Source organism: Diorhabda carinulata, chromosome X, assembly GCF_026250575.1.
Source record: "Diorhabda carinulata isolate Delta chromosome X, icDioCari1.1, whole genome shotgun sequence".
NCBI classification, from domain to species: Eukaryota; Metazoa; Arthropoda; class Insecta; order Coleoptera; family Chrysomelidae; genus Diorhabda; species Diorhabda carinulata.
In genome coordinates this window covers 6,742,475-6,759,262 of record NC_079472.1, presented here as the reverse complement: position 1 = coordinate 6,759,262, position 16,788 = coordinate 6,742,475, and the positions used below count along the sequence as shown (strand labels likewise).

At 32.3% G+C, this 16,788-nt stretch overlaps 2 protein-coding genes across 2 annotated transcripts in view; one reads left to right on the top strand and one right to left on the bottom strand.

Annotated features, from left to right (window-relative positions):
* The window catches only part of LOC130900753 (ly6/PLAUR domain-containing protein 6B-like), a 317,692-nt gene that overhangs the window by 263,552 nt on the left and 37,352 nt on the right, over positions 1 to 16,788 (bottom strand). The window lies entirely within an intron of this gene.
* LOC130902146 (cytochrome P450 4c3-like) overlaps positions 12,909 to 16,788 on the top strand; it is a 41,410-nt gene continuing 37,530 nt past the window's right edge. Inside the window, exon 1 of the mRNA XM_057814013.1 lies at positions 12,909 to 13,098. Within this exon, the coding sequence (XP_057669996.1) occupies positions 12,933 to 13,098 (166 nt within the window). The 5' untranslated portion in view covers positions 12,909 to 12,932. The remainder of the gene's footprint in view (positions 13,099 to 16,788) is intronic.

Here is a 16,788-nt window from a genome sequence, read left to right as displayed (position 1 = left end):
GGGTGGTGAGAACTGGTCACTAGGACGGCGCTTTTCAATTTCTCATATCCTTTGCACTGTACCGTGATTCCACATGAGATACATGCCGTCTAAAAGAAAATATGTCGTGTTGCACTATTTTGATGCCATGCCGGACAAATGACAAAAAGGCTTTCAGTAGTTTCCGTATTTTCATGATATAAACGGAATTGTCATGTGTCAAAAACATTTATCGAAGCCCGTGAACATTATCAGCATTGGCTGGTCTTCCTCAGACTTCCTATACCTACTTTAATAGAAAATAACCCTTAGCCCTAGCGGTATATATCATACTTCTTTGTTGCGACTGCTGAATACCTGAATATTGAATTCGATTACTTATATTCCAGAATAAAGCCATAATATTTTGTGTGCATGTTTTCGAAGATTTTCCGTATCAACAAAGACGTAAAGAAATCAAATAAAGTTGCTAAAATATCTGGTGTATTCGAGCGGACTAATAGAAGGGTTTTTCTCGAAAGATTGCTCTTAACAAGAAACATATTATTAAAGCGGTATATATAATATTATAGTCTCAGGGGACTCGACGCCGAATTTTTCAATAAATTTATTCGCTCAGTTTTTGGTATAAGATATTATTACAAGTATCCATGTACTGCATCCGCTTGAATCAACAATACTGAGAATAGTAATTCGATGACACGCTATATCTTGAGTAAAATTAAACTAGAGAAACTAAATTTTATGAAATGTATATATGGTATGCTCCACTTGCTCACGTCAGTGAAAAAAATAAAATACTCCAGAAGTCAATATGATGATGACTAGAATGTTGAAGCCAGTAGAACAGATTCTACTTGCCTTTCTGGATTTGTAATTTGGGTATTTGCTGCTCTTCCCAATGAGGCTTTCGAAGTATGAAATTGCAGAAGATGGGTAAATGACAATTGAGCACAACGCTCTTGAAATATTGAAATTCTCCCAACAAACCTCCTCTCTGGATAAGAAGATAATTTTTCTTTCATCAAAACACATTTACTATCTCCTCAGATTCATTCAATTCAGTGTGTGTATCATTAATTCATCATCCTTGAACCTAAATTGTCCTTCACTATCCCCCATTTGTTCATCTCTTGTCGTAACCACAAAATACTGTCAAATTGCCTCGTTGATCAATATCCTCTCTCACTTGAATACATTATTTTTAACTTATCAGGAGACGACAAGAAACTGGATCTTACAAATAAAGTTTTTTAAATCTTATATGAGATAATAATAAATTTGATAAACTTCTATACACCCCACAAAAATTATCACTCATTATTTTTTAAATATTTTAAATGTGTTGCCTGTTTTTCGAATTTTATTATTATTACGAATTAAAACACTAATAGATACGCCTTTTGCAACATTTATTTTATATCGGTTTAATCTACACAGGACAAAAAGTTTGATTTACCAAAACATAGAAAATTGTACAAAACACCTATACAAAAAAATGAACGGTGCTCAAACTAAAACCAGCCAATGAATTTCTAATAGCGTGTGTTGCCACCCCTCGCTCTAATTACAGCTTCCATTCGTCTTGGAAGCCTTCTAAACAGGTTCTGGACGTATCCTTGCGGCATATTTTCCCAGAAATTAAAAAGAACATTTTGAAGATCATCTAGTGTTTTTATTGGTGCCGGATGTTGCTGAATTTGCCATCCTAGATGGTTCCAGACATGCATCTATCACTTTAGCAGCGTGTGGACAAGCATTATCGTGCATTAGCACAGAGTTGTCACCGATATGAGGCATATAGTGCACTACATGGGGTTCTAGGATATTGGTTATGTACCTGTTAACATTTAGTCTTCCATCATTCACTGGTACTAACTCCGTGTGACCCTCGAAAGAAATTCCTCCCCAAATCATGATAGAACCACCACCAAAGCTCTCAGTTTGACAAAAATTAACCTGATCGTGCCGTTCACCACGTCGCCGTCGCCTATAAACTGGTACACGCCTATCTGATGAATACAGACAAAATCTAGTTTCATCCGTGAATAAAATATTGAACCAATCTTGAATATTCTAATTTGCGTGTTCTCGAGCAAATTCAAATCTTGCTACTCGATGTTCTCTGGTGATACGTGGACCTCTAGGCTCGTATACCTTGAACTGTTTGTAGGCACATCCATTATTAACAAAATAAATTTGCTTAGAAAGCTCTCGATCTCAATGCATTCTCCAAGACAGAAATGATTTAATCGAGCATTTTTGCTTCCAAAAAAATTTATTAGAAATTGTGATATTTTTTTGCCCATGATAGGAAACCAGAAATATCTACTTAGTTGATACATATACAGATTGTCTCAAAAAACTAAAATTAAGTATTAAAAATATCCTAAAATACCAGTGATGCGATAATTTTTGTGGTCTGTATATTTAGTAAAGCCTTTAAGAAAGAAGTTGCGATTAGTTGCGCAAGTATCCCAATTGCAGCAGTATTCACACTAATTAATTTTATTAACGTTCTAGGAACGGTTATTAGGAGCAATACGGTACTTATCGGGTTTTCATAAGCAATTCTAGTCGGGAAATAATCGAAATAATCTATGCTTCATTTCAGAGGAACATTGTAATTGATAAAAAATGTATTTCTGTTTATATAAATATGTTTATAGTAGTCCAAAATTGCAATTTTTGCAACGTTTATAAAGACCTGCATAGAGACCATATCGGCCACTGGAACTATTGAATCAAATGTGCCCGTCAGTTTCAAAAGACATTTCAAAGTGTAGTACTTTGAAATTGAAATTCTCAAATGTGGTACTGGTAACATCACGGTGATAGATGTCGTAAGAAATTGGAAAATTGAAAGAAAAAGTCTTATTCTTAATGAAGCATATAGTAATTGGAATATCATTATTTTTTAGCCGAATGTGATGCTTTTTGCTTAAAATGATGCAAATTCTATTAAAAATTTCTTAATACTTTAAATTAAAAATGGAGGCGGTGATTCGAGGGCTTAGTAATAACTGGAAACACGTTCACAAGTTATCGTCAAGAATTTTATATCCTTAGACAAAGCGGGTAATGTTCTGTGAAGAATTCATAGCAATTTTTCAATAAGCCTCGAACTTTGTGATTTTTCTCGAGTAGAAACGTTAACATGAATTGAAATTTTGTAGCTATTAGTATTCCTTTTTAAAAAAATGTTACATTTCCTTAAAAACTATTTGTCCACTATTACTATAGGACATTAGGTATCTTCTGAATATGGAATGTTGAACGTTGATTAAATATTTTCACGTGGAGAAATTTGAGAAAAGTTACGTAAATATTATTCTGAATGTGCTCCGTCCCGTGACCGACTTTTGAATGTAGAAATTTGAACATGGATGATGTTGAACTTCTAGAATCGTCATTTACAGAAACTATTGTTGAAATGGTCAAATTAATCCGTATCCTTGTACAAGCGATCATCACGATAAAGGATATTTCTATCTCTCCGCTATTGTTGCGAAATGTGTTACATTTATTGCTTTATTTGCATTTCTACCTTATCGGGTTCCCTCATATTGTGAATGAAGAGATTGCTAAGCTAACAGTGTTAACAATCAAATCTGTCTTTTCCAAAGTAAAACATAAACCACTTACTAATGTTGTTTACAGTATTCCAGGTAAAGACTGTAACAAATAATACATCGGTCACACCTCAATATCCTTATCCAATAGAATCATTTTTCATAATATTGGATACAGATTACATCCTGAAAGATGTGTACAAGCTGATCATGTTAATTCAGCTAATCATTAGATGGGTTTTGACGCTGTACGTGTATTGATAACAAATAGAAAATTCCTACAAATGGCCTACATCTCTCAACATGTATCAACAAAAAGCCAGATATCAACCATCTTAGTGAAATTTATTCTTTTCTTCTTTCATTAGATTTTCGGGATTTACTTGGTTTTAACCATAATATCAACTTATCAAACAATACATCCAAGGAACTAGGACCTTTTAGGACTGATTTTAATTCGTAATAGATAAATTGACCTGTAAAGGGTGATTTCAGGGTATTCCACCACTATACCCGGTTACACAGGTACTTGCCATACTTGCCATACACGTACAGAAGTAGATTGAGAATGAGCGATTCACCAAGCGACTTGGTTAAGATTCGCCTACAAATCTAATTACTTCTATTAAAATGGTCGACAGATTGTTGTTGACAACATTCCCTCTCAAAGAAGGTCAAATGTCACTATCATAGTTCTGGAATCGGCAATCCATTCGTAGAGCGACATATACCGCACATGGTACTAATAAAGAAAATTCAAACTAACGCCCTCTAGGAAGTTTGGATGAAAAATAAGTCCATGAGACATATAAGCGTCAAAAACATCTTCGTATGAAATTTGTTCACAGTTGTTATGAATAATATTGATAAAATCGTGAAAAAGTGTGTAAACTTTTTGATTTAATGCCAAATAATCAGAGTTTTTCACCTATCATAGAGACGTATTCATCTACTTTAGACACAATCTGTATAGTTAAAAATTATAAGAATATAGAATATGGAAACTATGAGACTATTAGTTAAAGTTTTTCCTCGGAATATACATGGGATTCTACTATAATTTACTTATAATATTAAATCCGTTCTTTCTCTCACAGTATCTCACAAGTGAAATTGACAAGTTGTTTGAGGTAAAAAGAACCTTTTGGCGAATATTCCGTATGTATAACAAATCATTAGAAATCTTCCATTTTTAAATTTGACTATGTATTTGATATCAGCATTGCTAGTCTTCTATATATTGTATACCCAATCTAATTTTAATGATGAATTCTAAATATTGACCGCGAAATAATTGAATTTAGTTTTTGTTGAGAGGAAATTGAATTGCATGAATTTTGGTCACGTATTACATTGAGAATACATTCAGTAGAAATTTCCATAACCGATTATTTACACTCTCATCAATGTCAAATATTAGAAAGAATCCGCATAGAGTCGAAATAATTGTTAACATTATTTTATATTTGTATATATAATTGTTAAGAAGAAGGAATCTAACCATGCATACGTCTACTTCTCAACTACATATAACATATCCCCTTAAAACTATTTCAAAAGTTAATACTCCAGAAGCAAGAAGACATTCCTTTATGATAACAAAAAATCAAAACTAAGATGTAGTGCTATAACGAGTTATTTTTTTATATGACTTGCAACATTCTTTGTTATATTGAACAAAATACAAAATACAATTCTCACAAATATCAAACAACTAACATTTATAGCTTCCTACTACATATTAAATGGATATTTTTCTCGTGAACATATTACTTAAGACTTCAAATGATAACTTAATCTCTAATTATAAATTTTAATGAGAATCTAAGTATGAAATTATTGAGAGATATATATATCAGACTTTCAACATGAAAAAACATGGAAAAAGGCAGATATTTGCCTTTAGTATTGGCATCGAATAAACTTTTCTCTCTAATGATATTCTGGAAATTTCCAGTGAACAAAACTCTGATGTAAAACGTGACCAAAACCTATGAGCTTTAGTTTTTCTTTAATTAAAATTCATCCAATGATTTCGTGGTCAATATTTAGAGTTCATAATTGAAATTAGATTGAGTTTGTGTTAGATAATTGTAACCAAATTCGAAGTTATTCTATTGAATTATAGGGATGAAGAAATCCATTTTTCAATAAGTTCATAGCTGAAAAACTGGAGTTTCGATCAAACTTTGATATAAACTCAACAATACGTATAGAAAATATGTGTCACACAACAATTTTACATTATTAATATTTATGTCATGATTGTGACTGGCAGCGTGATCAGCAATACTCGATTTTCCGGTCCGTCCATATTTTAAATAAGCTATGTGCTCTTTGAACCGGATAATAACGGATCTCTTAGTCTGCCCAATATACTTTCCATTAGTATTTGAAGACGATAACTTGGATATAGAAACGCGAGGCAAACAGTATAATTGTGAGGGTTGGTGTAAACAGTTGACTATATTTCTCATAGTTGCATATTTTTTAGATAAAGTTTCATAGTAAAATGAAATTTCGGGAACTGTTAATTTGAAAATTTATTAGTTGTAATAAGGATAAAGATATTTGGAAGATTGCTTATTGCCTTACACAGGTTTCTATAATAATATAATCATCAAAAAAGATTTGAGGAAATTATTTTTACTTTTTTATTCGTTTATTTTGGTGTCAGGCCCCCCTGGACTTTCTCCACGCCCCCCACAGGAGGGGAGCAGTTTGGGAACTCTTGTTCTAGCCCATCCACCATCATATTCTCTAGATGAAATTAATCTATTTGCAATTAAATCATAGTTTTTAGAAAACATTGCTTGCTTACGTACTAAACAAGAAGTACTCTTTTTGATTTTTTTCAAAATTAATCCCTCCATATAATGATTGGTGTAATCTTTCAGAAAATAAGTCTCCTCTACACTCTGGGAATTTTAAAATGATTTCAAAATCAATGTTTTCAACATAAACTTCTGCTTCAGCTTCTGTCATATAATTTCTTTCTAACAAATGAAAGATTTCTCATGAAATGACATTGCAGCATTTAAAAATAGGATTTTGTAGACTCCCGTAAACTGAGAAGCTGATGGAAGCTTCTTAATTGGTGAAAAGAATTTCCTAGCGGATTCTGATTTAGAACCTCTAGTCAACCAAGTTCCAAATATTTAAAACATGATTGATTACCAATGACCAATTTCTCCGGTTTGTAATATCAATGCAAAATTTGTTTCAAGGAATTAGTTACGAAATAAGTGATAATAATAAGTGAAATCACAGTTATGATGTTTTCTATCGATTTAAAAGGCTAGACCAACTTTGTGATTAATTTTTAGAGGCTAGAAATATTTTTAAATCGAAAAATATCACGTTTTCTATGTCGTACTACCATTGAATTGCGATTTAAAAATTTCTCGATTATTCGTGTAGGTTTCGTTCAAATTTCCCCAGCGATTTACTATTTTGTGTGTAGATTTAAACAATGCAAAAGAGGCAATATGGCAAATAGAGCCCCGAAGATATGAAACACGCCAAATACATAAGAAAACATTTACAAGCCATATAAGAGGTCGGGAAAAAGAGGGAAAGGGTTTAAACGGTTGGAATAACTGAATAGAAATACATCGGCTTAACATGCTAAAGTTGAAGAGGAACTACTTTCCCACTTCCGAAGAATGGAAAATCTGCTGTTCGGAAAGAAGATAAAAGATACACGAAAGCTTCCATACGATATTTTAGATCCAAACGTGAAAAATCAATCCAACAAAGAAGATAAGGCGGCTAATTTAAGTTTACGACAAGCAGAAAGTATTTCAATAGCCCGTTCCAAAGAATTCAACAAAATCAACATCAAATTGACGCACTTTCTAGTGGAAAGGAGTCAACACAACAATTGTTGCTTGCTCTAATTCTACTGGCAACTTCGTTCAGTCAAATATTATTTTTAAACGAGAAAGGACGAACCCAGCACTTGCCAATGCCGTTCTACTTAAAAATTTGATGGGAGTATTGGATACATCAACTTCGATCTTTTTATTTAGTGGTTGAAACACTTTATATCATACTTGAATCAAAATAAAGACTCTGAAGTTTTATCAGTATTTAACGATCACGCATTAAAAAAGCTTGATGGCTATCAATTTGGCACTCGAAAATGAGGTAGTGCTGTAACTACCAGCCATACCCCTTATAGATTGCAGCCTCTAGTTGTCTTCTTCAAAACATTAGAAACATATTATAATCAGGCAATTACAAAATGGATACGCTGTAATTCGAGACGACTGGTTACACAGATTTAGGTGGCTGGACCAATATCAAAGCTGATGAGGAAGCTGCAGCTTTGAAAAACTTCCATAGGCTTGTGTGAATATAGAGGTAGCATTAATGGAAAAAAGCCGGATAATCGCCATGTGAACAAGTTGTTTCGGAGGCGCCTGTGTAGCAACAGTTAAATATTAAATATAGTTCTAAGAACTGAAGAAATATTTCTTTCATATATTGTGGGCTCAAAGGGAGACAATGTCTGCGGCATCTTATTTAAAATAATTTTTTGATAACTTTTCATTGTGTAATTTTTGCTATAACGGTTGTAATTGTCCATGAATTTGACAATTTTTATCACAACTTCCAAGTTCTACTCATTTACAATAATTCACAAAAAATCATTGATTTTCATAATTTATATTTAACGAATTATATTGTATTACATGAATAGTTACATCTCCATAATTTCCGTATTGAATTATTGAAAAAATTAAATCTTTCAACTTTATTTCACTTTCTTAATGAGATATACCACTTTTGGTATTGGAAACTTTCTAAGCTTACTCTCCATCTCTACATTCCGTATACTGCAGTATGAGTTATATAATCAGTGACATCTTCTAAAAGTTTTATAAGTTATACTTTCTATTTATAAAGAAATTTCATTTTGAATTCTTAGTTCTAATACAATCTAACAGATGGTGTTTTAATGTGGAATCGCCATTTTCGTTCCAAAACAGGCAAAATATAATTACATCAGCTCTATATTCCTAATATTGGCGATATCCCTTTAAACTAAATGGAAAAAGATATTTTTCGATGAAAAAATATTATTTTAGATAAAATTGATCGCATCCAAGCAAAAATTTGAATGATAGCTCTAATGTTGTGCTATTGAGAAAAAAAAATGAACCACAAAACATATATAAGTACAAAAAAAATACAAAATGTTGTGGTAGAGTCATGTGTGAAAACAGTCAAACCAAATACATGAGAAATTGATGAAGACCATTATAATAATAGATTATATAACTTGTTTTATGTACTAATAATCCGTCAAGAAAGTTGTGTATAGATTCAATAAACTTACCCAAAATTGTGAAATTATTGCGGAATGCGGGAAAAGATGATATCGATTTGATTTCAATTGGCAAGTGATTGTGCGTTTTTTTGCATTGTAAAATATTGAACCCTTAACTAATCTGAACGTGGAGTAGGTAGGAGGAGGATTCAAATGGATTCAAAGATGAATGTGGAAGGAAGAGTCAGAATTTTCAATATTTTGAAAAAGCCCCTGCAATGAGCTCTGCTGTTTAGTCTGAGTAAATATCCAGCAGCTTTCTTTTGTAGTTTGTAGATTCGTTCAGATTGAGTCGCACCACACTTACCCCAGAAGGGAAGGGCTTATCGGAGATGCGATTCAATAAGGGCACAATAGACTGTTACGGAGATAGATAAGTTCAGTTCTTTGGAAACTGATCTCAGCGCAAAACAGGAGGAGATAAGGCGGCAATATGTAACTCATATTTCAAGGAATGATCCACAGCAAGCCCTAAGAATTTTACAGATTTCACGACGTTAATGGTGGTGTTATTTGGTAAAAAAGGCTTCAATGCATTTTTAGATAATAAAACTTTGGTTTTCGAAGTGTTGAGACAGAGAAGATTAGAATCGCACCTTGCAAAGTCCTTTTTGCTTAGTATACACAAATTTTCAAAAGGATTATGCACAATGTTATCACCAAGAAGTAATGGAATTGGAAAAAAGTGATGGAATTTTGAAAACTTCTGTTGACTGTTTAGTATTATGAATGAAGCATTTAAAGGCTTTCTGTCAAAGCCAATCTAACTGAGCAACTTACACTTAACTCAAATCACTTGAGTTGACTTTAAATATTTGTTTTTGAAAGGCAATACGCCAACTCGAATGTAAGAGGAGTTTCATACTGTATGAGATCGTAAAATTTTGCTGAATTCAAACGTGGCTCTCTTAAACTATGACAATCAGCAGGAACATCAATAACGACAAAGTTAACCAAATGGTACAGTGTGAGGATCCGGGTTGGAGACATTGGACCAAAATAACAATGCATTAACATTTTCTAGGCTTTATTGACAAGGTTCAACTGATGAGTCAGATATTTTGCATTGATATATAACTATAGATCACAAAAGACAGGGGACAAAGCAAATCGGTTTCATTGGCCTGAAAACTGACCTTTTTTGGAATGTTCATGAAATAACAGGAGAGTATCACGCATCATTGCTTGACACAAGAAAGCAAAAATTACAAGAAGTGACCGAATTGGAATTGCTTTTCCATCAGGACAACGTAGCATCCCAGACTTCGGAGATCGTCGTGACAAACATTCATGAATTGCACTCCTTATTGATGGCTACCTATTGTATTCACCAGATCTGGTCCTCAGCGACCTCCCCGGTTTCCTACCCTCACAGGTTTACTTGTGGGATAGAGATTTTCATGAGTCGAGCGCGGTATCGCATACGTAAACGCCTATTTTGAGAAGCAGGATAGAATTTGATGTTTCATACAGCAGATTGATAATATGAATTATAAATAATTGTACACAATTATTTTTACAAAAATGTACAATGTAAACGTTCAAAATAGATATAAAGTGAACGGCCAAAATATGGAACCCATACATTTAAAAATCAGGTACCATTAACATTAAATTTTTACTATTGCTAATAGTGAATACACATATCGCAAGAAAATATATTTACTGGAACAATAAAATAAATTATTCATTTTCTACCGCAATAAACACATTTTCTTATTCCCCATCAAATGACATTGAGGCTGCCTCTGTTGTCAATATTTATAAGTGGCTTAACTTGCAATCAATGACAATTTCTATATTCTATATTCCTTGAGAAGTTGAATACACTTTTTCCATATATAGCTTCATGAAAAATATTTTCAATTTCAAGAAATTTTAATGTTTTATTTTCTTGCATTTAATTTTTATAAATATTCACAATTATTTGTTTTCCGCTAGCGTTAAAATGAAGTTTTTTATTTCTCATTGGCGGAGTATATCTAATGTCAACAACTTCATCATCTGTCCCCATGTCAGACATGTTCAAGAAAATTATACACTAAACTGTCCCTGTCTTACGCCTGATCCAATGGCTTTTTCAGCGAGGCGGCTCGCGGCCTTTTATTTGTGTTTCTATGATTTGGACCAATACCGATGCCGTGCCACGTTTCACCCGGGATGTTCACGTGCTGATCATGCACTGATCATTGCTTTAGTTCGATAAATAGACTTTAAACGTATATACATAAAGAAAGAATACGTTGAAAAATAAAAAAGTCTGTGAAAAAAAAGGTATTATTTCTTTGTTAATATATTAGTATTAATAAATTTCAGATTACCTTGAGTCTACGAAGACAACAACAAAATGCGGGTGTTATCAAAATATGGTGAAATATATCTTTTATCATTTGTTTTGCAACCGTAGCAAAATTGATAAGTCAATAAAATAAATATACAATGGATAAAAAATGAAAGATAATGATGTAACTTTATTTCATTTGTCCTTCTATTGTGTGTTCTAGGAATGCAAGTGACCCGTTCTCAAACAACAAGCGACCCGGTGCCGAACAGGGTGTCAGTTTGAGAACGTAACACGTTAATTCAAAAATATGGGAAGTTCATTCACACTAATTTCTAAGAAAGGCATTTTCCAGCTAACAATTTGAATAGATCAACCCTTTAGAAAGAGAAAACACAACTTCTGAAGTCCCTAATGGAAATGGGAATTTATTGATATCTAATTTATATATTCGCTTCCTTGGTGTTTAACCACTAGCTAGAATTTAAAATTCTGTTTGTACTTTTCAAAGGAAAACCGAGAATTTACTTTAAGTATACGTCATGAGGAATTTTACTTACTTCCACCATCTAGAGAGTCCTTTAGGGACGATATTATGTGCCTATTAAAAACTGTCAACTGTAATAAAGTCTGCTTTCAAAATCTTTTGAATAATCTTCGTGAAACTATCTTCAGTTATTGTTATTAAATTTTTCCATATATTGAGAGTGTGCTTCATAATCAATCAATTTTTGATGCCTCCATTAGAAAACATTTGAAGGTAATATCTCAGGTTAATGTGATGGCCATTCATTCATCTTGGACCATTATATCTGACTGGAAGTTAATCCACTCTTCGAAAGGGAATAATGTGAATAAGTGAAGATCAAAATTATGTTACCAACGGCATCAAATTGATTTTCAAAACAAGTTGTTATTAAGAGGTCTCTTATTCACTGGGGAAAATTTCTGCAATTTCTTCAAATTTCAATCATACTATTTCAAAAAATGCCAACTCAAAGGTTCAATATCTTTATATATTATATATGAATTTATGATAAAGTTGTACCTATTAGTGAAGACTATATGGGACAAAATATTCAGGTTTCCAATTATAAATCAATCCTTCGTTGAAAACCTGTACGAATGAATTATATTTGATTATAGTGCTTCCATTCCATTCTATTTGTGCTGCTTTATACAAAACAAGTGAATTATTTCTTTCTTTTGTTACTTAAACTAGCAACTTTTGCACCTCTTGTATATACCTCCATATAACTAACATATTCCACTGATTATCATTATCTTTGTACATCGTAATACCAGGTCTTGAAAATTTACTTTAGTTCAATCGAGCACGATAAATTGCTTTACTCGATGCTGAGAATTCAAAGTACTATCGGAAATCTGTAGTATTATTTGATAAAATTTATCTCGAATGATTCACAGAAATGCTACACTAGTGATACAACGGTATCACTATCATTTCTAAAAGCCCAATTTCATGGTATGGCTCGCCATGGTATTTTCCATTTATAGAGGTCTCTCTATACTATTTACACTGCACAATGTTTTATTGTGGTGAGAATTTCCCACTCTATACATAGATGTTCAATAGGAAACATAAATTTTTATTCATTATATTTTGCCATCATCTTTAATTAATAAATATTCATGACCTCAGTTTAATCGGTTACAAACAAGTTGATTTCAGTTTAAAATGAAAATGTCAGTAAACAGAAATTCATTATAACCCAATTAACGTTTTCAAAAAGTGTTCGTTATCATGTTATTCCCATTGATAGTTCTCGTTATATTATTAGCATTTTTATTTTTAATGATCTCCCACAAAAAGCTTGTGAAACAACAGAAAAAGAATTTTAAAAACTTCCTTGGACCACCACCTAATCCTATTTTTGGAAATATGTTGTACTTCATAAGGCCTACTTACGGCAAGTATTTTTGTTATAATTATTTTAAATTATTTTATAGACAAGTATAAAATGTTTATTCCATTCTCCAGCATAAATAATACAAATCAACTGATTATTTTATCCGAAATTCATTTTATTAACACACTTTTTTCTTCTACTTTCTTCAAATCTGAAATAAAGTGGTTCTTTCCAGGAATCAGAACGCTCCTATGAGGTGAATGTGCATCTATTTTAACTGAATTTTTTGCTTTTCTTTTCCCATGTATATTTTTTTAGTTCACTTATTGTTTCTAGACTTTTCATGATCAACTTAGTGGGTTAGAATTTCTGGAACCGTTGTTGAGATTCATACTGAATTCACTGTTTACACCATCACAATTACACTGTCTGACGCGCGTTTCGATAACCAAGTTATTCAGAAACTGACGGTAAACTAAAATCTAATAACTTGAATTACCTACTAAACTATAAAGTGGGCTGTAAGGAATTGATCCTTTGTTCCTTTTCAATTTACTCTTATATTTAACAATTTCAATGCTTTTAAATGCATCCAATAATTTATTATTGCATACATTTTTTTACAATATAATATTATTAATACTTATGTCATAATTGTGATTGGCAGTGTGATCGGGAATACCTAATTTTCCGATCCGTCCATATTTTAAATGAGCTCTTTAAACCGGAAAATCACCGCAGCTAAATTTTCCTTCCAATCCTTTTGTATAAACAAGAATAAAAGGGTTTTGAATTGGTTTATAAAATCCAACAATTGTTGGTAATTCAAAGGATGAAATACCAAATTTGGAAAAGAATTGTATATTTGAAATTAGCTGTGGTGATTGTGACGGAAAGTATATTGGACAGACTAAGAGATCTGTTATTGTCCGGTATAAAGAGCACATAACTCATTTGAAAAATGGACGGACCGGAAAATCAGGTATTGCTGATCACGTTGACAGATGTAAAAGTAGTTTAAAGGGCCAATTTCTTATAGCCCACTCTATAGTTTAGTAGTCAAGGAATTAATATGAAGATTCCCGCCAAGGAGGTTTTCCCACTGGACCAATGTAAACAGTGAATTCAGTATGATCAGCCTAGGCTATATTATTTGTCGGGTAATCAATTATCTAGTTGCTTGACTATTGAAGAGGATTGCTTCAACTCCTTTCCAGTAGTTATTATCCAAATTCTATTGAGCACACCTTCCAATAGCTATAACTTCAGCTTGGAATTTTGGATTATTTGGCTCTTGACCCGTATACATTTATCCCATTTGGTGGCATCTGTTATAATGATATTTGATTAAGTGAAATGTGTCCTATGCTCAATCTTTTTTGACTCAACATACTAACTAACTTCTTGCAGGGGAGTTTTTGCCACAAGGAATTTCTTAGTTATCGTCTTCAGAGACACAAGGTAAACTAAAACCTATTAACTCGACTCAACTATTTTATACTAAATTCTCCCACCAATAAACATCCTCATGTACTGATTCTTCCAGTAGAATAACCTCACCGAAGGAAAATTTCAATCCTTCCTTAACTAACAAACTATAGAGTTCGCTATAAGCAATAGCACTTTGTCCATATTGCAAATGAGCTTAAACGGTACATTAACGGATCTCTTTGTCTGTCCCACATACATTTTGTCACAATCATTACAGCTTATTTTCTTGAATACCTATCTTTTCCAAATCTGGTATTTTATCTTGAGGATTAAATAACAATTGTTTTAATGTACGGCAGGATTTATAAACCAATAATAAACCCATTCCTTCTAATCCTTATGTATTAATAGGTTTCAAAGGTACCAGAGCAAATTTTCTCCGTTTAGACAGTTCAAAAGTGGGCAAAGGTCCTATTCCTCTATAGTTTAGTAATCAAGGAATTAATGTGAAATTTCTGTAGAAGAGGAATTATTTTTGGCGTGTGTTCAGTTTGTTGTTCATTAGCAGTAGCTTTCTTACATTTTGATTCGTCATTATTTTGAGTTGATCTTACATAAATAGATTCTAGCCCATTTCCATACATCACGGAAGAAATTTCAACTGAATTGAACCTTGAACACAAGTAGTTGAAGTATTTTTTGGTATCGTCTTTGAAACTCTCCTTACAATTTTTGTTTGTATTTTTTGGCTAGAGAAGCCGTTTAATTCAAAGTTATTTCAATTGCCAATGGGTTCAAACAATTAAGATTCCAATAATTTTAAAATCTTACCACATTAGGGGGAAAAGTAGGTTTCTAACAATTTTTTTACAAAATTCTTCTTAAAACAAGTCTGTTTGTCCCTTCTGGCACTCTAAATATTTTGGACATTAAAAGATTTATATCCTCATATTACAGTGAACTGTTATATAGCTTCACGTATTAATTCTTCAATGAAGAAATGACAAATTTTGTAGATTTTGCGGTTTATCTACAAAAATCACTGATTTTGACGGATAGAAAAAAATTTCGAGCTGTAACACCAGGAGATCTTTAGGTATCTGAAAAAAGGGCAAATGGTAATTCATTTGACATTCGTTAGGCATCTTGATCTTAACCGATTTTAACCGATTGATCTTCAATTATTATTAGTTGTGGCGTTTTCCTTAAACTTATATTTTTTGACTGAGAGACAAATACATATTATTTTGTATATAATAATCCAAGTGAGTCACCAAGAATTATAGTTAAAGATCTAAAGTCAACAATGTCTGTATCGAAATGGTTAGTCAAATAGACCTAGGACAGCTAGGCACTATATACTTTGAGCGGGTGTTCACAAGACGTATTAGACTATTTAAGCAGGAAAATTTCTATGGGCATTGGTCATCTTTTTCATATGGTTTTTTTTATGTGTATCGAAATATGAATGAAATGATTAGTTGAAACTATTTATACAAATATCGTAAAGCTGTTCGTTTGACGATGTAGTAATAGTCAATCTAAAAAGTCCCCTCAACGTTGATAGTTCAAAACTATAGGAATTGAAAACGCAAGGTTTGCGGGGATTTGCAAAGCCGTAAAAATGGTTAAAAAAATTATTGTTTCTCTCTTATGATATGAAAAGGTTTTCTAAAGTGTATTCGATAGAAAATTTCCAGAAAAAATTTACGCAAACCAATTTTCTTAGCCCGCGGGGTTATTCAAGCTTTTTTTTTGAAGTATGTGATGAGGGAGGAAATTTCTCCCTCATTACATAACATGATTGTTTTTTATTTTGTTCGTTTTAATGTCTACTTTAAGATTATCTTGGATTGCGGGCTTAGAAACGGTCGGAAACATCCAGCAAACCAGCTTAAAATCCGTTGATTAATTATTAACCTTAACCTTATAATCTTGAACAGAAAAAATTGATTGATTTACAAGTTACATGGGTAATGAGAAAAAAATTTCAACATTTCGGATTGGCCGATAAAAGTATCGGAACTCCTATCTGCTTTGTACATTTTATTAATATTTTTATGGAAAATGTAACACTTGCTTGATATTATTTATTATTTTTTAATTTATTCATAGACGTGGCTTTAGTCCTTTGCTCACCAGGGTACAATTTTATAACTGTTTAAATAATTCAATTATTTTTAATAATTGAGAGAAATATTCATATTTGTATTTGGCAACTGAAAAAACTGAAAAAACACAAAAAAACTTGAATTCAACTATCCCGCGAAGTTGAGTAAGCTTTATTGTCTTCTTTCTCTAACTAGACGACTCGAAAAA